The 24436-nt window shown below is 45.1% G+C and overlaps 1 protein-coding gene across 1 annotated transcript in view; it reads right to left on the bottom strand.

The window, feature by feature from the left end:
- The window catches only part of USP35 (ubiquitin specific peptidase 35), a 29051-nt gene that overhangs the window by 1995 nt on the left and 2620 nt on the right, over positions 1 to 24436 (bottom strand). The window contains exons 2-10 of the mRNA XM_074816417.1: positions 14847 to 15543; positions 13629 to 13764; positions 9079 to 9208; positions 7566 to 7667; positions 4523 to 4681; positions 3915 to 4108; positions 3700 to 3793; positions 2055 to 2161; positions 258 to 1473 (exon numbers count right to left, since the gene is read on the bottom strand). Of these exons, the coding sequence (XP_074672518.1) occupies positions 258 to 1473; positions 2055 to 2161; positions 3700 to 3793; positions 3915 to 4108; positions 4523 to 4681; positions 7566 to 7667; positions 9079 to 9208; positions 13629 to 13764; positions 14847 to 15528 (2820 nt within the window). The 5' untranslated portion in view covers positions 15529 to 15543. The remainder of the gene's footprint in view (positions 1 to 257; positions 1474 to 2054; positions 2162 to 3699; positions 3794 to 3914; positions 4109 to 4522; positions 4682 to 7565; positions 7668 to 9078; positions 9209 to 13628; positions 13765 to 14846; positions 15544 to 24436) is intronic.

Consider the following 24436-nt stretch of genomic DNA (forward strand, 5'->3'; position numbering starts at 1 on the left):
CAGCAAGTCAACCCCGAGCACAGTCACGAGGTGTCCTGCACCAACCTCAATGCCTGATTTCATCAGAAAACTGCAACCTCTTTATACCTGGGTGCTAAAAAGGAAAAGGGATTCAGCTTCAGGGAGTGGGTGGGTATCCGCACGCACAGATTTATCTGCAGGACGTGACCCTGCTGCTGCCCGGATGGGTGGGAATGTGACCCGTGAGCCGGGCAGCCGCAGGATCGCACCCTGCTGTGCACCGCAGCGGGAGTTACCTGCAAGTAGAGGATGTTATCTTTGGAAATGGCTTCCATCAAGTCCTTATGGAGGGAGGGTTCGCCGTGCAGGCGGCCAGCCTCAGCCAGAGCCTCGTGCAGCAGGCAGCTCTGCCTGCCCGGCCGCTGCCTGTAGAAGAGGACATAGGCAGTGTCCTTGGGGAAGAAAGAGGTGACGTTGCTGACCGATTCGAAGGAGGAGAAGGAAACTCTGGTGTCGTTGAAGAGGTACCACTGGATTTCAAAGTCCAACTGCTTGTCAGAGGCCGGTTTCGGCGCACCGTCCCGGGGCTGCCCCTGGGGGACAGTGTCAGTGCACTCCCTGGAGTAGCAGTAGTAGTGGCCGCTCTCGGAGGAGATGCCTGAATGCACTACCACACTGCAGAGGTCATACATGACAGACATGAAGCCACTTCCTGGGGCAGCCTTGTCCTTCCCATGCCGGCAAACCTCCTCGGTTTCCTCTGGGGCAACAAGGACAGGCAACTTGAGCACCACAGGGATGGAGACGTTGTCCAAGATCTTCTTTCTCTTCATAGTCCGTGGGTCGAAGGAGAACCGCAGCAGTGTGAGGATGAGGTAGTGTGGACCCTCTGTCAGCTCTGCCACCTTCTCAGCGTCCTGCAAGGACGCGCATTTCTCACAGTGGTATTTATTCTCTGCTGTCAGTCTCTCTGGGGATAGAAAATAGTTGATTAAATCTGGAACGGATCTGGAGTCCTTGGGAGCACATGCCTGCTCCCCTAAAGCTGAGAGAGGGTCTTTGGCTGCATCCACTCCAACAGCATCGCCACTTAAGGGATTTGCTGCTTCTCCTGGCTCCTGGAAGCCCAATGTTTCCACCGGCATCAGTGAAGCTGCAGGGTCTCCGGCCATGGGGGCCTTCCTCTGGATCCAGGGAGACCCTGTAAGCTGGCTTGGGTTTTCAGGAGGCTCAATAAACTGTGGGCCAATTTCTTCCACTGGTAAAACAGACGTGCTCCCACGCACATGCCTGTCTGGTGGGGGAAAAGCCAGGGACAGGTCTGTGAAGGCTTCTTCTCGGGAGGAGACATTCAGACACTTCAAGCAGCGGATCTTTGTCATCATTTTACCCCCAAACATCTTCTCAATCAATGTCTTGTTTAAGTAGTGATGTTCCACTGCCTGAGACATCAAGCTGGATTCCTTGAGTTTCTGGTAGATCCTTTTTCCGGTTTTTTCTTCTTCGTGTAATCTTTGGCAGGGGAAAAAAAGGCTGTGTTATGCACCGATATAACACCAAGACGTAGTTTCTAGAGTAGGGTTTCTGTTCTTCACTCCAAGGGGTTAATCCAGGTTAACCTGCCTGTGCCCAAGGGTCTGGTGCTGCGGGAGGAAGGTGGGGAGGAGTTGGGCAGGATTTGGGAACCTGAGGTCTCCATGTGCCATTGACCCCCACTTCTAGAGGGATTGCTGGGACACCAGAGATTTGGGATTTCTAGGTAAGAGAAAGGCAAAAATCAGCATTTTTACAGAGGAGGCTGAGTGGCTTGTCAGGCAAATGTCTAAACTTGGTACCATTCCCTTTGCCTTCAGAGCAAAGGCAGAAATTTTCAAGCTGAACTAAGTTGATCTTACCTCTAAGCCAGCCCAAATAGGGTTTTATCAAGAAGCCCCAGACCAGTCTCACCATCTTTCACCCCAAGCCTCCACTCTCCCAACTCCTCCAGGTCTCAGCTGCTTGCCCCGTTAGCACGTGGGTCAGTGTTAAACATTACATCGGGTCTAGGGACGCCGTTGTCACTGGGCTCCGAAATCACAACGCTTGCCACATACCGGTCGAGCAAGTACTTGAGATACTCCGAGCAGTCCTGCTGGGCGCCGGGAGTGAACCAGGGTGGCCAGGAGGCAGAGAGGAAACTCTCGGGTGAGATGGCAGGTCGCTGGCAGCAACACAGAAGAAGGAGAAGTGCCTTTAACCGGGGGGATCTGGTTCTCATTTCACATAGGGAGGTGGAGAGGGAAGAGGAGGGTTTTCCCAGTTGCTTCACTAGGAGCAGGGTGCACTTGTGTGCTTGATAAGGTCCCCTTTTTTTCCCCTTACAAGAGCTAATCCCAGTGCATGGGAAGATTTTCTTGGTCTGCTGCAAGCCAGAACTGTAAGGATGAATTTCAGCCATTATTTTCCATATACTTCTATAAAATATCCATGTGTTTATTTCTTCCTTAAATTTTAAAATGGTTTATTGGCCTGACCCAGAGACTTCTATTTAATTCAGTATGAATTTAATTTGATGCTCCATTTAATTTGATCAAGACCTCTCTCACCAAATCCCTTCTTAAAAAAACAAAGCAAAAAATCCACTAAACTTCCACCCATCGTTCTGATCACTGCAGGCAGGTAATCCATGTTACCGGATAATGTAATCACTGCTGTTAGGAAGCTGCTGTCTAAGTAACATGGAAAAAGACCCATCTTCAGCAAAGAAGTGACTTTAAGAACAGCCTGAAGAAGAAAAATAACTAGAAGGCTATTAGGAAATTATCAGGAAACTATTAACCATACACTACACAACAAGCAAATATGCTTCTGTACTTGTTCATCACAGGTCACAGACACCCTAACCTGCCATCAGAAACTAGACTTTTCTATGATCAAATCTTAAATTTAACAGGTTGTCTATATTTTAACCCCAAAAGTCATCTGTAACAGTGCAACAAGCCAGCCCTGTCAGTCAAGGCTTGTAAAACAGAGAAGCCCAGATGACTGGTTTCACAACAAGGGAAAATTCACCAGACTTTCAAAATCATGTCTTTCTAGGGACAGAAATATATCTTTTCAAGAGAGAAGATAGATAGGACCTAGCTGTATCTCCAGGAGTCACTCATATTAAATTTCATGTTTGTCAAGAAAGCATTAATAATTAATTTAAGGGTGTTATTTTTAGTTTACTTTCCCTTACATACACAGAACTCAAAGCATCTGGAATCTAAGGGGGTTTTTTTTATTATTACTCTTTTAACAAAACAACTTTTAAGGCAATTTTCATCAATTCCTTGTGCTTTGCTGTGAAGCAAGGGGACAAGCGAGCTGCTTCAGTCGTCTCCCTTGCTGCATAGCAAGAAACAAAAACCTCTGCTTTATACCAACAGGCTTTTCAGCTGGCCACATATGTAAACTATTACCAAATGGACTTTGTTGTCAAAACTATTAGTTATTACATCAGCCCAACCCAGGAAGACCACAGGCTGAAGACAGGCAGCCCAGTGTGAACACAGCTCGCTTTCATGGATGATAGGAGCTTGCCTCCTCCACCCCCAAAATTAGCCTCTTTCATATAAACAAAATCTGTCCCATTATAAAAATCCACCAAGATCCACAGCTCCTTATCAGCACGTTGGAGTCGGCAGGAAGCAACTTGGAGACGAGCCTTTCCGCAGCCGACAGTCCAAACAAATAACTAGAACATGAAATAATTACCTGACTGTGCTCCAAAAATGCAAAGAGCCACTGGAGCTTTGTCATCAGGGGCTGGGAGTTGCCCTCGGTTAAATTCAACACTGAATGCCGAAAGCTGCAAAAGAAAAGCAGAGATGCAAACGGTAAGATGGAAAATCGGTGTGGGACACGCAATGTCAGTGCAATGAGCAACCCCTGAAGCAGTCCTGAGTGGGAGCAAGGGAGCAAAAACTCACTCCGAAGCCATGAAGAGAGACTGTATGATGCTGTTCATGTAGCAGGTGTTTCCCAAGTTAATTAACCCTATCTTTCCCGTCTCAGACTTGGACACCAGGCGTGGGTAGAAGCAGGCCAGCTCATTCTTCTGGGAGGTCCAAGCATTTTGTCCCAAGAGATGTTTAATCCGATCTTCATTTGGAATAGGAAGAGCCTTGGAAAGAGAGACCTGTGTTACAAATTGTTATCCTTCCATGGGAAGAATTAGTAATGGGCAACTGCAACTCCTCTGCTAGAGGTGTTCAAGTAACTCATTTCCCCTGCTCTTCGCATGAACATGTATCCATGCAAGGAAATGTTTAGTTGCTAGTATTAGTCCTTTAGAGGTATTCAAGATTAAAGTTATAGCTAAAACCTACAGGCATGATCAGGACTACTGCAGGCCCACCATAAGAGAAGTATCTTCCCTCAACTTGCCTATGTGGGGCCCAAACTTGGAATTTTAAACCCTTACTTCTACCACAACTTGAGGTGTTGAGGTTAGGACATTCCTACTGTACTAGGCTGCAAACTAAGATGCTATTTCCATATGGAAAACAGAAAAATGACCAAGAGGTGCATGTCTTACTTTAACCGCTTCTAGGACTGGTTCGTAGAGATCTGGAAATCCTGAGAAGCGGAAGAACATGCAGTGGATGAGCTCAGCCAGCTGCTCCAGAGAGCTGGTGGCAGAGTTAGAGTCCTCCTTCTTCAGAGAGGCCACCAGCCTGGGGATGTGAGGGAGCAGCTGGAAAAGGAAAATTCACTACATCAGAACTGGCTTCAAATTACTCACAGAGCTTTAACACACATGCAGGGGAATGAAATTCACCCCCAGGCAGAAAGGACAGTCAACAGGAGTTGACTTCAATCCCATTTTGGACTTTATCTTTCACCCTATGAACTCAACAGCAACTCTTCTGTTGGCTTTAGTAGTACAAATGCTATAGACCTTAGAGGGTTTTCATGTTGCATGACACCTGCAGGGTTGTGCTGCTGCTTTGCTGTGCTGAGATAACTGTTCTTTGTGCAGATCAATATCTACTAAATGACACACCCATGGTGGAAGGGAGCATTATATGCTGACTGCCAAGTGCAGGGATTCAAACCTACAAGACAGCTGAATTAGCCTACAAGAGGTGTTGTCTGGTGTGCTATATTTTATTTTATACTGTATAAACTAAACTGGAATTGGCATGGTCGGATGGGTGGCGACAGGCACATAAACAGCACAATTGTTCTTTTGCTTTCATCTAGAAAATTTAAAAATGAACAAGCAGACGCAAACGTAAATGATACATTGCTCACGGGCACCCTCTGCTGACCCCGCAGCTGCACAGAGAATTAATAACCTATTTCCAACCCTGTAGATGTGCTAGAGTGACCCCGGGCACTTATACAACCTTTTTCATACTTACATTTTATGTTATTTTTACCCCAGAACAATCCTGGAGTAAAGTCTCAGGATCCCCACTCCAGCCATTTCCTGGTCCTCTCTTCCTCCCTTCATCTTCCTCTCTTGTTTCTCTCTCTTTCTTTCTCCTCAAAATGTTGGAGATTTTAACTATTTCCTTTCCAACAGGAAAGTTTTGTTGGGGAAGCAAATGAATCCCAGTACCATTTTATACATCAACATTTTGCCAAGCTGTGATGGGAACAATTCTCAAAACCCTTCCAAAGTGCCAGGGCAAACACAAAAAGATAAGAAGCAAGACAGATTTGTGCCCTGTTTTTTAAAAATCGGGGAGGAATTTTATGCTTGCTGGGCTGCAGATGGGAACTTCAAGCCAAGAGCAACTGACAGCTTTCGGAGTGTTTCAAAATTTGGACACCCAACTGAAGATAATCCGTTGGAATGACCCTATTTTTAGAAACCGAAGAGTTTCTCAAGAAATTCAGGCTCATTTAAAGCATCTCCAGCTGAGGAATGAAAAAAAAAAAAACATCAGTAGAAAATGTTGGCTAGCTTTGCTTTTTTCCAGCCTTATCTGTTTATTCTGTGAACTTTAGGTGAAAAGCCAAATGTAAGGGCTTTAACAAAAAAGTATAAAATCAAACATTAATAGGAGTAATTTTCCATTACTGCTTTTATCAGTTCAATCACTGCAAGCATGCCTTTGCCTTCAGCCTTTTTAATTACAGCATTCCAGGGGCAACACCAGCAAGAAGCAGAGCTGTGCCTTAGTGTCAACAGCAAAATAAAATATAAAATATCATTATAGAAATGAAACGAGGAGATTCAAATGTTGTTAAAAGTGGTTTTTGCTTTTAACAGCGGAGAATGCACGAAGTGGAAGTGCCCTGATCCAGCCTTCAAGTCTTACTGCGTTGATGCTGTGTGATGTTTTGAAAGTTGACCCATCACTTCAAGAAATGGTAATGGGTGCCACATGTTGGTGACAATTTGAAGTCACATGTGGGATGGAGCCCACTGAGTCCAACGGACAGTCAGGCACATGCTTAGGAAACAGCAAAGGCTGTTTAAGAATATATTCCCTGTCCCCCACTGCCTGAGCCCTCCGAGATGCTCTCAATGGCTTCACCTAACACATCCCAAAGCCACATCTTCCACGCCTCAGCTGAAAGGATGGGAATAAATATGGGGCCGTATCTTCTAAAGCTGCCCATGAAACTACATCCTAAGCCAGGCTGGGTCAGTGTAGCCCTGCTCATCTTCCTGCCCCAGGCTGCCCCACTACCCACCCCCCCCCTTTCCTTCTCCAGGCAAATGCAATAGTGCAGGTTTGAGGTTGGCCTAGACCCAGACCAAGCCAGGCAATACTGACCATCAGGATTTTCTGCTAGGTTAGGTTTCACCTTCTCCAACGCAGTTCAGCACATGGCTGTACAAATGGCTCAGAACAAGGGAGACTAACTGGGAGAAGAAAGTGGTCTAAGAGCAAGAGCAGGGAGGAGGGGAACCTCCTCTTCCACCTGCAGAGCTGGCAAATACCAGGTTAAAATGACTGCAAGAGCACTACAGCCATTACTGATGAGACCCTCAGTGTGGCTTGACAGGCCATCCAATATATCTGCCCTAACTACATCCTCGGCTGGTGGGCTTTGAAGTTGAGAGAGGACCATGGGGATGCACTTGCCCATAGAGATCACTCCTCCAGCTGGTAGAACACTGCAGAAAAAAAGTGGAGCATGCACACTTTCTACACATTTCAAATCCAGAAGGGCCAAGCCCCAACCAGCTTTATACTGATTTACCCCTGGAGATAAGCCATCTGGCTGGTAAGCCTCAAGAGAAATGGAAGGAAACATCAGAGGAGAAAGCAAAGCCTCACTTCTCCCACACACCTTGCTCTCTGCCACAGAGTGGTTGCTCTGTCTATGGCAATCAACTCCTTTTAGGCTCAGGACTTGCCTCCACATCTGAGCACCTGCTCCACGGTGCCCAAAAAGCTGTTTGGGTTGCAGGAGAGGCTACCAGAGGCTACCTGCAGCTGTCAGGGCACGCTGCGAGTGGATGGACAGGGTCAGGTTTACATCACTCGGTGAAATCAAGCAGATGAGGGAAATATTCCTCAATATCTCAGCACCTTAGGTTCCCTCCCACCCCATTGCCCCATGGCATGGTTACACTGAGGGCAATGCCCTCATCCAAGTGCCAGACGCAGCCTTACCAAGTGAAATGCCTCGTGGGAGTGCTGGAAGCTCAGCAGCATGTACTGCAAGACGGACAAAGCACCCTCTCTCACGATGGGGTACAGCAACTTGGAGAAGACCTGGTGGGGGATTAAAAAAGGCAAATGAGAAGGCAGGATGGCACCACAACACACAGGAGAAGGGGCCAGCAGGAACAAGAGGCACTGGGCCTCTACCACAGTTGCTGGTCTGTTCCTACTCCACACTGGATGTTGAATCAAGCAGCCTGCAGCCAGGTCTCCAGACTCATCTCCTGTCCAGAGCATGACTTCAGGGCATCCTAAAAATACCGTGTGGGTTATCCTCACTCTTTCAGCCTTGTGCATTGCCTGGCACAGCGAGGTGCGGATCTCTGTAGCACCACTGCCTCTTCCTACCTCCTGATGGACAAGGTCGTGCAAGCACAGGGGGATGCTAGATTTTCCAAAATGTGCCTCTTCTGTTTTATTGTGGTATTTGGAACTTTATCACTAACCTTTCAGGAAAAGAGATAGAAAGCAAGGGCCTTTTTCAAATGCTAAGTAATGATATTTATCCTACTTTACAGAAAATGGTGTAAGCTGACAATGCGCTCTACCCCTTTCAGAACATACTTCTGAGAGTTTTCAAAAATCACTTGTTATTTTAAGGGCTGTGTCCCTTTCCTATGCATTAACAATGAAAGGGAAGATAAAGGAAAGCCAGAGATGCTTGGCTACTCTCCCACTGCTCAATGCACGTGGGGGATCACAGGGATATATGCAGTTACTGATAATGTTCCAATACTGACAATTATGGTCTTGATAACTTCTACAGTGACTTCCACTGGAGGCTCAGCCAGATGTTATCCCCATTATACAAAGGAGGGAACGGCAGAACCACAGCATGGAATATGTTTCTGAAGTGGTGACCAATTTCAGCACTTGGTCACGTGGTTTTCAGAGAGTGGCAAGCACTCACTGCCAAAGCAGGCGATGGCAATGGCAGTGCGGGCTTTATCTCTGCTAGTAAATGAACTAAGGCCAGGGCATAGGCTTTAAAACTGACCCGTGACTGTGTGGAGTGTTAATATGCTCACTGGTGTGTATTTTGCCTGTGCCAACCAGCACTGATCCAGGCACAGTTGAAGAAGAGCATGTCACATTCCCAAAGGCAGGTTTTTCAAGAGCTCCACAGTTTGGGAGGGAAAGTGTGTGGTCGGCCTGAAAATCCTTGACTTCTTTTATTTCATAACCTTTAAGATATCAGTACCTCTGCATACCAAGACCTAAAGGACAGCAGGTTGCTCTGGAGAACATCATCCCTAGCTGCAAAACCAGTATCAACCCCATACACAGCATTCGCAGAGGGTGCAGGGGACACAACGGTCCCTTCAACACCCCTTGGAACAGCATACGTTTTGCTATATATCTCAAGTCACATCTTGTCCTCATTCAGTTGAAAGGCAAGAAGATATCTCAGGTAAAAGGAGAAGTCTGTTTCTCACATTCATATTTGAAAGAGCCCACTGACCTTTTCAATTTTCGAAAGGGTAACTTCAATCAAGATGCTGAACTTTTTCACCGCAGCCAAACCCTTCAGCAGAGCAATGATCCACTTGTCTATGTTCTTTCCCAGGGGCCAGGACACCCAGTCGATCATCCTGAAATGAAATACAAACTCTTAAAGTAAATTTAATGCACATTTTGTGAAAGCCAAGCTCCGCTCTGGGTTAAACCTTCTCCAGATTTGCGTTTAGCCAGTGGGATGACCAAATAAGAGATGGGCTCTTCATAAGGCATTTCACATGTTATTCAAAACACAGAAGTGGAATTACTCCAATGTCATCATCATGCTGTGGTTCATCAGAGGACCAGACCCAAGTCCATAGAAGAAAGTAAGGATTTCTTCCACTAACTTCAGTCAATTTGAGTTCAAGTTTTTAACACTGGTATTGCACTCTATATACCACCTGCATGAGGTGTTGATCAAGGTCTCTGCATTTTCACCGTTAAAAAAAAAGCGATACTGGTATGATCTATGCACTGTTATTGGTAAGGAAAAAAACATTCCAATTCAGATCTTTTAATTCTCTGTGTGGGAAACATTGATTTCCAGAAACACATTAAAAAAAAGTATACTGGTAACCCTAGTAGAAGTCAGATATTCCTGAATGTCACAGCTACAAATCATCTATATCCACTCAACCAACATGTTGTCATGTTTCTGCAAGTAATAAGTACTTTACAGAAGTCACTCATAAAAAAATAACCTCAGACTAAGTGATGACACATTGTTTCTGTTTAAATTTAATGTTAAACAAAAACGGGAAGTAACTAAGGCTTGGGATCTCCAAGGGTCAAACTTTGCTAACTAGTTAACAAGCTAACTTGATTTGAAGATAATCTCAGATCTTCAGTCTCCCACCTCAGCCCAGCTATCTCACCCCATCAGTCCCTCTTGCTTATCAGCCTGTATCTTGTGCAAAATATATGAAGGGAGCACAGATAACTAACCACCACAAGGCAAAGAGCAGAAATAAGCAAAGTCTGCAAGGAACCTGAAAAATAAAATGCTGGCCAGTAAAGAAAGCTTGAAGAGCAAAATATGTTGAGAAATACCAAAAGTCAAGACAAGCTGGATAATTAAGCAAATAACAGAAAAGCTTCCACAGATATTTGCATCAGAGGAGAAAAAGGAAAGCCATGAAAACACTGTATACGGAGGATGTGATGGTGATTAAAGATATGATATGGCCTGTAGATGTGACTTCCAAACTAAACACATCCTCTGCCTCCATTTTCAGCAAGATGAAGGAATTGATCAGGGTGACAAAGAGGAGGCAGATAAAAGATTTGAGAATGGAAACAAGAGCAATGACAGATGATATATGAAAGTGAAACATGAAGAACTCATGAACTCCAAACAACAAGAGTTGGTGATTTCCATCGTGTAAAATTCAACTCTGGTGAATTTTAATGACTCTATTAACTTTGACACAGTGCTTTATGTGGGAAGAATCAGAAGACAGTTTCTATAATGATGACAGACAACGAGAGGACGACTGGGAAAAAGGGATAGCATGCCACAGGGGGTTACCATAGGTGCCAAAGTCAGGTTTGTCAGGATACATGACTTTCTAGTCAAAGGACAGAAGTAGATCATATCTGACTGGCTGTCTGAAAGGAGGCTACAAGCAACGTTCTTCAGGTTCTAATGATGTTAGTGTAAACGTCCTGAACACGGCTGTGAAATTTGTGATGATGCAAAGCTGGGAGGCATCATCAACACAAGAGGAGGATCAAGGTATCACAAGGAAGACCCTGAGGATTAGAAATGTAGAACTGGGAGGAAATCTATTGATTCAAAATGCATGCAAGGCACAAGAAATGGATGCTATGTGACAGTAACTCATCTTTGAAGATGATCAGCCAGACATCAGGTGACTATGAGTTCCCAGTGTAACAGTAGCCATGGAAAGGACCAGCACCATACTGTGGTGCAGAAGAAAACGTGTTTTTCTATGGCAAAACAATGACCTCCCAAGCTGTTGTCTAAGGCCATGATGAACTGCACCCCAGACATGGTGCACAAATGTCACCATCCATGTCCAAGACCAATGAACTGAAGTGGGAGCAGGTGTTGAGAAAGCCTGTTAAGGTGGTCAGGGAAATGAAGAACATTTCCTGCAAGAAAAGCTTAAAATAACCTGGCTTGTTTAGCACAGCCATGGGAAAGCAGAGATGGGAAAGGACTGCTCTGCCTGCATACATTGAAAAAACAAAGACCAGGAAGGGAAATGAGAGACATTTCAGCTATTTATGTTGGCATAAGATCAAATGAACTGTAAGATGGCCAGAAACACATATAGGCTGGCTTAAAGCAACCCAGTGATGGAACAGCTATGAAAGAACAATGGGAGCAAAACCCCTTCCTGCTTTGAGGAGTGTAGCTGAACGTTCATGAAAGGGGTCTGTAATGTCAGTGCCTATAAAGCAGGGAGATGGATCCAGAGATCTAAAGGTCCCTCTTCACCCTATCTCCTTTTACAGAGGCATACAATAACCTTGTCCAATTTAAGCTATTTTTTATCAGCACTAGTGGCTAGGTTTCAGTCCTGCCTGCTGCCTGCTTGCATTGCTACAGTAGGAAGAAATTACATTTTAAATTCACATTGCACTTTCCACATTGCAAGATCCACAAATGTTTTGGAAGCCAGGGCCCTAATTTTCCAAAGGAGCCATTAATTTGGTATGATAAACTTGTAAAAGCTCAGATCCTGATTTCCAGAGGTAGCAAGTGCCTGCATCGCTGTGTGGCAGCAGATGCCTTCTTCATGCAGACCTGGGCTCTTTGACACAGATATACCCCCCAGGGAAAAAAAAATAAAAAAATAAAAAACAAATCAATGAGTACTTCTGAAGTCATGGATGCACATTAATAATAGAGTTTATCTGAAGAGAGACAAACTCTAAAAGAAACTCTAAAAGATATTGCGGTGTACACTTATACCAGCAGGTGCCAGGCTTGCTTTTTTTTTTACCAATATTTGTTTAAACATTTGATCAGAAGTTCCACCCCATGCCCAGTTTATTCCCCTGCTAATAACTCCCAAACCCAGACTTTGGAGAAAGAGACTGCTGTATGTGACCAGTTTGTCAGGGATCCTAAGCTGAAAGATCCTTTCAACTCGTACATTTTTCTTTGATTTTCTAGACATGGAACACACACTCATGAAAAGGCCAACGGTCATGAAGATTTCTGGGGCACCCATCTGCTGTAAACACGCTGTCAAAACTTCCGCATTTCTCCTAAGTGATCTTAATTACATTTTGCAGGCTCTGCTTAATGTTTGGCTAATTCTGAGTAATCATTTACTCATCCTTCTGCGTGACAAAGAACGTTTTAAGGAATGATGCAATTGATTTTGCAACCTCTATATTTAGACACTGGTGCTCTTAGAGGATTTATCTCCTGGAGCTTGCAGCAGCAGGTTCCCAGAAGGAGAAAAAGATGGAGAAGACGGTTAAGAACTGAACTGAAAACTTAACCCTTTTGTCCTGGGTTGCTCTGAACTCTGGGAAGACCATGACTTTCACCAGCAAGTCAAAAAGAAGCAACCCCTTTCTGCATACATGAAGTTCCTATCAGGAATAATGTGTGTTTCTGTTATGTGACCTTATTGGGGGATACACAAATCTTGTAATAAGAAGAGGAAAAGAGATGTTTCCAGTGAGATCAAGTCACAGCAGCTCCCTTGGGTTAAGTGCATGTGCTACTACTGCATGTGAACATCACCCATTTAAATGGAAACTTCTAAGGCCAGCATGGGCTGAAGATACCCCTAAGCAAGAGTGGAGCAAGGCACTGGAGCACAGAAGAGCTGTAGGACTTGGACACAAGTATGCAAGGAAGGTCTGGTGATGCCAAAGAGGGCACTGGCTCTGCAAAAACCAGGTCTAGCATGTCAGGTAGTATTTCACCCACTGCTCTTCATCATGCCTTGGCAAGGTCTCCATTGACTCTGCCTGCATGGAGGGCAGGGATAAACATTGTACAGCACCAAGATCCAGACCAGCAGCACCACATTCATCTGACAAAGGTCAAGGTGGGATCATTGAAAAAGTTGAGCATACCTCCCTCTCCAAGATTTGTAGCTGTGATTGGTGATTTACGATGATGTCCTTCTGAAGGGAGAAGGACATCAACATGAAATTCTTTAAAAGAGATTTTTGTGAAGAAAAGGCCCTCAACAGCTTCTGGAAAAAAATCAGAACTCTTCAAGGTATCTTATATTGGGCATCCCATAACGCTACTTATTTCTAAGAAAAAAGAAATATCAACTAAATAAAATAATAACAACAATAATAATAATTAAAATGAATTAATAAAAAGTATTTATTCGAGTTCTCTAGGCCCCCAGGGCTAGAAGGAAGAATCAACAAATTCCCTTTTTCCCCACACACTCCTCACTAGACAGCACCAGCCGATTGGGATAAAACCATGCAAAGGAACTGAGTGCAGCTTTGGGGCAGGTTTTTCTCCAAACTGAGACTGACATTCACTAATGCAGCTTCTCCTACCTGCCAATGGCTGTCATCATTTGCACATCAGTAATGCTGTCATCGTTGGTTAGGTTTCTTATGACGCCATCCATGAGCTCCAGAGGGACAAACTGGACCACACTGGCCAAGGCGTTAGATGGTGCTTCCTGCTCCTCTGCAAGATATGGATGAACGCCAGCAATGAAGACATTAGTCACCATGAAAACCAGGTACATGAAGTCATTTCTCATCTCTAAAAGCAAATCATTTCTGCCTACGTAAATGGAGCAGATAGTCAGCTGGTGTAAATGAGCAACATGGAGTCCACACTTAGCTGTGCTGGGAAGACAATTCCCCAAATCCCAGTGTAACACATAATGAGGTTGGGTCATAGCAGATGGGCTATTGCATGAAACCATACACAGCCCAAAGGGAGGAAGAGAACACAGGCACAAGAACGTTCTTGGGCCAACCCTGGGTCCCAGATTTCCTCTCCTTGCTTTCTTTATACTAAGTGCTGCAAATGGGGATGCAACTGCAGGTTTGCCTGCCTGGAGCACCTTCCAAAGGATGGGGCTTTCATACAGAGGGCACTGAAAAACCCATCTCCTCATGGGCTTAGGAACAGCTGGAGCAGGAGCTCACATGCCAGCAGAGCGTCCAGCCTTTCACAGCACTGGTACCTCCAAAAATCTTCTGAGATCCTCTGCAATAACCCAAAGGCCCCAGAAGTTGGATAAATATCTTCTGTCCCACCTGAAGATACAAGCACCCTCCACAGAGATAGTAGGGCTTCCTACCTCTAGATTGGTGAGAGGACTCCTTAGCTTTGTCCCTAGTTTCTGATAAGGAGCAAGCTGTGGGGTCCCATCAAGTCAGCCATAAGAGAGTAACATTTCCAAAAGCTTTCAAGTCCTGCTCTAGCCAGCTGCAGATAAGGTGCTTTCCATTAAGCCCAGCTGATGCTGGAAAGAACTGAACACACGAACTTGTGCTGAAAATATTTCAACCCAGTTAACAACTCCTGTGTACGGACTCTGTGTGCTTTAAGGGGATATTGTTTTCCTAGCTTAAAGCCCTGGGTAACTTTTAGGGTGGTTTGATTATTATATTTCAGCTGTGGCTGCATTTCTGGAGTGGATGAGAACCATGCAAGATGTCAAACTAATTAAATTTAAGATGCCAAACTAATCAAATTTGACTTCATCAGAGCTAGCATTTACATTCCCAGCCTTTTTTTTTTTTTTTTTTAATTACCTGTTGAAGAAATGATAGTGAACAGCTCCTTCAAAGACGGCAGGATGGCTGAGGTCTGAGTCCTCCAGATCCTCTGCAGCAGACCACTCACTTTGTTCACCTGCTCCAAAAACTCCATGATGTCCTCTTCCCCCTCAGAGACACACTGGAACTGCCCAATGCACCGGATCAGCTGCTGACAAAACAAGACCTGATGTTTGCCTGTGGGAATGCACTGAGGATGCTGGGTTAAGAGTTTGCTGATCTTCGCACACTGCTTGGGGCTGGGCCTCTCGCAGACTTTCCGGAGCACCTCAATCCTCAATAAGCTGAAGATGCTGTTTGCTGATGGGCTTTCCAAGATGAACTGCAGTCCTAATTGGATATAATCAAGTACATAATGGCTTCTCTTCCCCAGAGGTCCATAGCCTTCCTGGAGGAGACTCAGCAGGAAGCGGACATTGAAGAACTCCTCAAATTCCTCCGGGTGGTAGTGGCCGTAGACCTCCAAAACCTCTTTCCCAATCTCTCTTTTATATTTGGTGTCCCCCGTGAGGTAAAGCTTGGTAGACAGCTCCAGCATGGACCAGCATTGCTCGCTGTCCATGGGCTGCTTTGCTGCCTCAATGACACGCCTCACAAGCCCTTGTTTCACATTGTTTGGGTAGGAGGACATTACCACGGCTTCCAGTATCTTATCCATCTCTGCTCCCAGCTGCTGAAAGAGAGGAACAGAGCAGAAGATTAGTTCAAGCAGGGTCTGCTGAGCTTTCAAGCCCAGGTTGGCAAGGGAGGTCAAAGAAGCAGAGCTTGAGAGCTGTCTGGGACCACTATGAAGATAACGATTCTTGTGCCCTTTTCATGGTGGCATTCAGAAAAGTTTCCACTCTGGTGATGTTTGACTGAGACTAAAGCCCCCAGACTGAATGAATGCACAAAAATACAGAACTTCTTCAGACTAATCACACATTTGAGCATTTTTGTCTTGTAAACAACCACCTGGAATCTTACACTTGACCCTAGGGATAGATGAGATCCCTCTCCTTAATGGGTTCAGCAACTCAAGATGGTGCCCCATGTTTCACAAAATCCAATCCCCACTGGAGACAGCCTTCCACAGACCCACAGAGGGGCTGAGTGGGGAATTAGGGGAGACAAGGTCTTCCACTGGTGTCTGATGGCTTAGGTGTCCTCAAGAAACAAAGATGCTCCCAATGATTGTCTTCATGTCCAGGGAAGGACAGAAAAGGCCTGGGAAGCAGAGATGGGATTGCAGCTTCTCTGTGCAATAGCAGGGGTGTACACTTGACATTTACACCATGCTGCCAGCCACTCTGGCTGAGTGGTGCAGTCTTGGCTGCTCCCCAGGGACCTGCCGCATTTGTATGCAGGACCAAAGTGAGAAGGGAGAGAAACTGCAGATTCAGGCAAAGTTTCCCATTCGTCACAGCCCAAATTCACCAGCAAAAAAAGCGTTAGAAGAGAGAGTGCGCTTTAAAAAACCCTAAGGATTTCCCTGGAAGAGCTCAGAACAACATTTATAACCAGGTGTTGGATGCACTACTGCACAAGAAACCCCATTACAGAATGATGAAATTAAACAGCCAGGGTTTCTTAAAGCATATTACAGGGACTATGTAAAGGCTCACCCACGGCAGGTCCCCCCCGTGCCGTGCGCTGCACAAATACATGTTTGGAGAACATCCCTTCCTGCCTGTAGCCTGAAACAATCCATGGGGGAGGGAGAAGGAAGGTACATATCATCTTCATTACCTAAATGAGGGACCAAGGCAGGACAGATCCATCCACCCTTATGTGTGTCTGACCAGAAGAATAATCACCACCTTTCTGTTCTTCAGTTTCCTACTCTGTGAAATGAGGACAACACACAGCAATTCCTAGTGGGGTTGGTTGAAACTTCCTTCGTTAGCACTTGGAAAGCACTTGAAGCTTTTCAAGTGGGTAGTGTTATATTAATGAAAAGTATATGCGCAGGTGGCATGTACCCCAAGTATGGTTTTCACAGATGACATCCAGAAGGGACCTCAGAGGATGCCATCCAAGGACCATCCCATCCCTGCAGTAAGCCTGTACCTGAAACAGAGAGTATCTTCTCTCCTGGTAGACAGCTGGTTGCTGGTGGGGAAGGAAAACACGTGCCAGATACAAACCTCAAGATCTGGCTCACAGCTGCTTGGCTGGAAAGCCTTCCCACTCAGCCAAACATCACCTCTTCCCATCATTGCTTCCCCCACAATCTCACAGGATGAAAAAAACCCATGATATATGCATGGCCACCCCCCCATCCAGCGATGACAGCAGCCTACGCTGCAATGGCTCTCCAGGCACCACCTTGGCCTTTCTGTCCCCTGTCTGTTGACTCACACAGTCCTTTGCTCATGTGCTGGATTTATTTTTCCCTATCAAGCACCACTGCTGCCTTCCCTGGAACAAGCTATGGCAGAGATAACGCTCCTTATCGCATTGTTTTCACAGGATAGAAGACATAAGCAGGACTCGAGGGACCAGCCTGCATTAAACCAGTAACAAATGAGGACAAGGTAAGAGGATAGAATAAAAGCCCACAGGTAATATCTTTTCACCTCAAACAGAAAGTACCACAGTGACAGCAAAGGCTAAAAACCAACCTGGAGAGCAGATGGGACTTGTAGACAGACCAGACATTAGGAGGATCAGTTGTCCTAGCTGTAGCTCAGTGGTCACCTCGGCCATACAGAGACTAGCACAGACCTGCAGTCAAGCTGGTACCCTCTTCACCTCCTCTCTGCAGCTTCACAGCCTGAGCTCTGACACCCTGGACATCTGGCAGATAGATAAGGGACCAGGAGGAAAGAGAAGGATCTACAGTCCTCACTGGTTGTGTCTCACCATTACATGGTTACCTCCCTGAGACAATCCACACTGAGCCTGGCACAACGGTGTGGAAGCACCACACAGGCAGGATGGTTAAAAAAATGGCTACAGACCTTTTAGACATAACCCCATAAATCACCACAGTCCACAGCCCACTGGTGTACACGGTGTTGGGTGGCCTCACTGCCCCTCTTGGGGGTGATGGTTGCCCACTGCCGGTCCCCTGTATGACTGGGCTTCTGGCTACTTCAGCATTGTCGAACTCCATAGTCAATAGACAACGGAGAGTATCTAGGGACTGTAAGGCAAACCATCTTCCTCATCAGGAAACATCATAATGTCTCATATTGACAGTAGAACCTCGAAGACACACAGGGAGGACCACCTGAGCCGACCTTGTGGTGGAGGGTCCATGCTCTCCTCACCAGTGAAGGACTTCACAGTACAAGGTTGAGCTTTAGGTAACACAGTCCCACCTGCACCTCTCTAACTATCCTGGTGTCAGCAGGAGGGGACAAACAAGCCCATGTTTCTGCTGTGTATCAGGGTACACCAAGCTGCTCCCTGGGTGTGGGCCAGACAAAGCCAGGATGAAGGATGCTAGCCAGGAAGCCCCTAAGAAGGAGACATTTATAATGTATCTTACAATCTTAGAACAATATTAAAACAACATTTGGGTTGCTTTGTAATATGTAATAATCAATACTCCAGTCTTAAAACTACACTACAAGAGCATTCTACACTAAAAGATCCTTCACATGTCAAAGGTTAGTAATTAAGAAGGCTAATTCAACCCCAGTACAGCTCCAAATGCTTTCAGAGAGAGATTATTTAAAGGATCTCATATTAATGTTTTTTCCCCCCAGCACCTGCCTTGAGAATGAATCAGGGTTTGCAGGGAAGGAGACTGTTGTCTGTAAGATCACTGTCTCATTTGTTGTAGAAGTTGGAATTGTGTCACAAATAACCCAGGGAACTGCAGGAGAGGGAAGGACAGTTTCATTGCCGGGCAACTGAATGCCACCTTGGAGATCTGGTCCCTGGCCCTCCTCTGTTTAATACTGAAATAAAGAGACTAAATATTCAGATAATCAGGCTTCTATAATGAGTGTTCCTGAAGTAGGACAACCTTTCTGCACTTCATCTTCCTCACTAGCAATAACAACTCACTGAAAAGTTGGAAGGATCAGCTCATTCCTGCTTGTAAAGAGAACTGAGTTCCTGGAGCACACAAAGGTGCTGTAGAAGGTCAAAGTGTTAATTATTAACCTGAAGAGCTGCTTTGACGTTCCCATCTGTTATGTAGCTCACATAAAACAGAAAGTACACAATATGAGCTTTGCAGTGAAAAAGAAAAAATCCCATGAAATGGCAAAACTGATCTGCTCCCCCAGTGAACAATTGGCAGGAGCAACATGGGTAAAATCACAGATTCAGGAGGGAAGGGACATCGGGAGGTCTCCAGTCCAACCCCTGCACAAAGCTGAAATCAAACCAAGCTGCTCAGGGCTTTGTCCATTTAGGTCTCAAAAACATCCCAGGATGGAGATCACGCAACCATCCTGGGCAACCTGCCCCAGTGCCTCATTAGCTCATAGTGGGAAGTTTCTCCTTATTTCCAGTTGGAAATTCTTGTTTCAATTTATGTCTGATTTTTCTCATTCTCCTGCCATGCACTGCTGTGAAAAGCCTGTCCCCACCTCCTGAGTAACCTCCTTGTAGGCACTGGGGGGCTGCTGTCAGTCAGTCCCCAGCCTTCACCAGCTTAGTCCATGCTGAGTTAGTCCATCCCAGGTGCAGGACTTCACATTTGTCCTTCTTGAATTCCACAAGGTTCTTGTCAGCCTCAGCCTGTCCTGGCCCTCCTGTATGCCAGCCCTGCCCTCAAGCGTATTGACTATTCCCCCAAGTTTGGTGTCACTCATTTGATGAAGTGAATTTTATCTCCTCCAGGTTGTCGATAAAAAAATATTAAAAAGGAAAGGTCCCAGGATAGTTCCAGACAGTTTCCTACCCAGTTAGCAGTCCACCCACCTAGTCTGCAGTTTCTCTTGTATCTTTGATACAAGAATGCTGCAGGACATCATCTCAAAATCCTTACTGAAGTCAAAGAAGACAGCAACCACTACTCTCCCCTCATCCACAGACCTACCAGTCCATCCTTAAAGACCATCACATAGGTCAAGCATGATTTACCCTTGGTAAATGAATGCTGGTCATTCTCAGCCACCTCCTCCTGCAAGTGCCCAGACACAGCTTCTAAGAGAATGTGCTCTATGATCGTCCCAAGAACCAAAGGGAGACTGGCAAAAGTAGATTCTCAGATAATCCTTGATTTTTTGAAGATATGCTAGATGTGCTTTGGAAGAGGGAGGGATGTCTTCCTATCTCATCCTTGTCATGCAGATGCTCAGACCTACAAAACTGTCCTGAAGACACACTCTGTTCCACCTCTGGCAGATCAACGAGTGTTGATGGCATTAGGTACCACATACTGCATTCACAGATACACACGAGGATCCACAGTGCTTCCTCCCATGCCCCCTCAAAATAAAAAGGGCGCTGTGAAAGAGAGTAGCCCTGGCTCCAGACTTAAATTCCATCTAAAGCCACAAATAAAATTAAGTATTTTCATCAACATTTGCAACAGGTGTTGCTGACCATGAGATGTGTCCCCCCAAGGACAGATACCCAATTGTGCTCTAGAAACTAGAGAGGGAAAGGAATTTCAGCAAAAAGCAGCATCGACCAGCTTAGCTTCACTCTCCAAACTGAGTAAACTGCAATAAAATCTCCAGAACCCAGCCTCGGGATGAAAAGTCACCTTGGGCTTTGCTTGGGTCTAATCTTCCTAATCTGTACTGTTCAGAGGTGTCCTTATATTTTTCTCTTCTGCCTGTGTTTTTTCTTTAATTAGGATTCATTTCAATTGAAGTCTATCCAATTACTTCTAAACCAATTCATTCCCCTATTCCTGCCAGCAGCAGATTTCCAGTAAAGGCTCCTTAGTATCCTTTTGCAGAATGCAGTATTAGTTCCCACATCCCAGATCTTACAAAGCTCTGAAAACATAGATCCAAGATGTACGTTACCTTTAGGAAATCTTGACAATAAATACAGCACATTTACTACAATGGTATCATATATAATTTGATGTATAGTTGATATATCACTAAAGGAGAAAAAAAAATCCCACCATCCAAACACAGACTGATAAATAAAGTGATTTGTTTCTTCCTTACAAAGAAGAAGAAATCATGATCTACTTCCCTGAATTCTCTGGAGGTCTGAAAGTACAGAAACGAGACTCACCTTTCATTGTCCTTAACTCCTGCTGAAATGGTTTCTTTTATGTCAGCCAAGACATTACTGTTGTTCTTGCTGCATCCTCCAGGCAGCTTGGCAATTAGGGCTCAATCCTGCAGCATGCTGAGCTGCTGCAGGATGGAAGGGAGTGCACACAGCTAGAGCACAAAATACTGCACAAAAAATACTGTGTTCTCTAAAATTTCTACTAAATTTGCCATGACTTGGTATACAACTTCTTATAAGGACCAGCCCCTGTTGTCACACACCTCTCTAGGTCTGTTTTCCAGGAACATCAAAGTAATTGTGTCCTAATGACTTTTTCTGCAGGGAACAAACGTCCCCTTAATTCATAGTCAAAGGGGAATTTTTTTGGTCCAAAGTACCTGCCTGTTCATCCAGCCAAGGAGGGGAAACCACAGCCTGCAACTCATCATTACCACATCCAACAGATACAGCCTGACCAGCACGTATCGCACAGTCACAGGCAGTCATTCTTATCACTACCCTGTAACTATTTTTCTAAAAGGCTAAAAAGCCCTTTAAATAGCTAGTAAGAAATTGCAATTGCCCTGCAGAGTTGGAAATCATCAAACAAAGGCCACTGCTGGGCCCTCATCCATGCTACTGCACCTCCTACTTCTGTCTTTCCATGATCTAGTATAATTTACACATCTGGTTATAATCCTCATTTAGCTGAGATCTAGTTTTTTCTGACTAAATAACCTTAATTAATGTAAGTGATGTGATTCCAATTCAGTGATCTTCTGTGTACACATCAAGCCCCAACAGCGACTTAATGCTGTAGTTTCTACCTCAAGTCCTCCCAATGACACAATTGCAGCTTCTCTCTTCTTTCTTAATTATTTCACATCCAGCTACTCATTATTTTCTAAAGCCTCAGCCTCCCTTATATATTATTTGCACCGTAATAATGCCTGGAGGCTGCAACTGAAATAGAGCCCACTGGCCTACAAACTATATCTATAGGAATATACCCAAGGGAATATATATCTCAGTTAAGCAACACAGCAGTTATCATTCATGCTGTTGTAGCAATATGAAATATTGAGGCACATCCAGATCAAACCGTTTGCTCAAGGGAATGCAATAGGTTGTGGCATATCCAGCAGCCAAACCTCTCCCGACCTGCAAATATATTAATGGCAACATTCCACCTTACTTTGCTCGATTCAGCTGCTATCCGAGTTGCACCCAATGAAGTGCCATGGCAGAGCAGAGGATCGAGTCCATTTTTGTGAGATCTGGGCAGAAACTCAGAGATAATAACTGCAGAAAAATCCAGTTAAGTGTCCCTTTAGAAACAGAAGTGAGACTCTACCCATCTGCAGTTATAACAGGGAAAAATTGCCAACACAGAAGCCTGGCCAAATTTTTTTTCACGTAATTATAATCTGCTTTTCCAAATTCACCTTCTCTTTTCAAGGAGATCACATATTCTTCGCTTCCTGTCCCAAACTGCTTTCCAGTGACAGATTGCACTTGTGTTGTGTGTCTCCTACTCACTAGAGCTAATTACTTTTGGCTGGCAAGGCTCTTCGTGCTTTCCTGTCCGCTGCTGCAGTGAATCAGAACTGCCCTTTAGTACAGCACCGATGGAGATTCCCCTTCAGCCACAGGCAGTAGCAGATTTGGAGCAGGAGGTGGTCCCCAGGCTCTGCAGGATCTTTCACCCTGCTTGGCAGCTTTCTGTCCTCTCTGGAGAGTCAAGATTTATTTGAGCACTGTCATGCAACTGGACTGTTGGCATCTTGCATGGCTTTGCTGTACATCAGGAGCTCTACCTTGGGAACAGTGAGTTTCCTTCCTGGGGCGACACACTTTTCTGAGGGGTCCCTACAAAGTAACTAACCAGAAGACATCTATTTGCAATCAGCTTAAATCTACCATATAGTAGTCCACACCTTTACTAAAATCTGTTCATGGTTTAGATCCACAGACCACTGCGGACCCTTTTCCTTTCTTCTGCAGTACCACATATTCCATCGTTCCTCTTTCCTCTAAAACATTATAAAATACATTTGACCACATCACACAATTCTATCAGCCATCTCCAAGTGACCTACCATGGCTTTAATTCACATATAACAGTGCTGGGCTGGCTGCCCTACCTGAACTCATCTATCTTAGTTACCCTGCTCTCTTTTTTCTCCAGTGCTTCTTCCTTGATCGGTTTGGTGCACACAAATCCCCCAGTCTCTTCTCTTGCTCTGTGTTTTTTGCTGTTAGGCACTCAGGCATCCAATAAAACAAAAAAAAAAAAAAAAGGCTTTGGCTGGATGTCAAAGCGATCAGTACAATAATACCAAATAAAGCCCAAGGCCCTAACATTTCATCCTCTTTCTCCAGACTCCCCCTCCCAGCTCTGTTCCTCCTCTCCAGTAAACAGCTACATACACACATCTCTAATACCTACTGGTATCCTTTTCTGATAAAGCATCTCAAAACCATCACTAGCATATTATCAGCCATCCTGGTATGGATGCAGAAAGCAAGGCATAAGGAATTAAATTCCTCTCTTCTGTTTCCTTCGAAAACCAGCAGAGAAAGGCACATAAGGCAGGACTTGCTCTAACCACTAGACCAGCAGTGACAAACCACTGGATCTATGGCTAAGGCCAACACCAACCACAGGCAAAAATAACCCATCCTGGTTACTTTTCAATTTTCTGAATATATTTGGCATCAGATACCCAAAAGCTTTGTCCTGCCCGCACTAGGTAAGTTTTTCACAGAACAGCCACTCCTCCTCACATTCCCCAGATGAACATATCTTCCTTTTCTTCCCCCAAAAGCCTTCTGCTCCCCTCCTTAGCCAGAGCTCTCAGCCAGGGCTGTGCTACCCTACTTCCATAGGGTTTTGGATGAGGAGTGCCCAGATCCTGCGCTGACCTTCAGACCAAAGTCCTTTCTATCATCATCCCTGGAGACTGTGAATACACCGGAAAGCTGGTTGTTTTCTTGAAGGTATTTATAGCATTAACATCACTCTACTTTCTTCAGATTTCTGTCTGCTTTTGTCTGCGTATAAAAATTAAACCCCTGGATATAGTCCAAGGAAAAACCACGTCCTGTTCACCAAGGCATACCGGACCAAGGGCTGACGCTGCTGACGCTGGCTGGGATTCATCAGACACTGCCTCACTGCTTGGAGATGAAGAGATCTCCAATTTTTTGGTGGTGCCTTCAGGAAAAATGGGCTATGACACTCATCTGAGACCTCAGTTTCCCTCCAGCCTGCAACTTGATGGACTCCATCACAAAGATGTCCAAGGCATCTCAAACCCCCTCCCCAGGTGAAAGCTCAGCCCCTTGCTACATCCTTTCAGCCTGAGGTAGAGCATGCAGCTGAAATTTCTCTGCTGTGAGTCCCGTGATACAGCAGGGTATAGTTGAGTTCCCAAAGCATT

The sequence above is a fragment of the Strix aluco genome, chromosome 2 (genome assembly GCF_031877795.1).
Source record: "Strix aluco isolate bStrAlu1 chromosome 2, bStrAlu1.hap1, whole genome shotgun sequence".
In the NCBI taxonomy this organism is placed as follows: domain Eukaryota; kingdom Metazoa; phylum Chordata; class Aves; order Strigiformes; family Strigidae; genus Strix; species Strix aluco.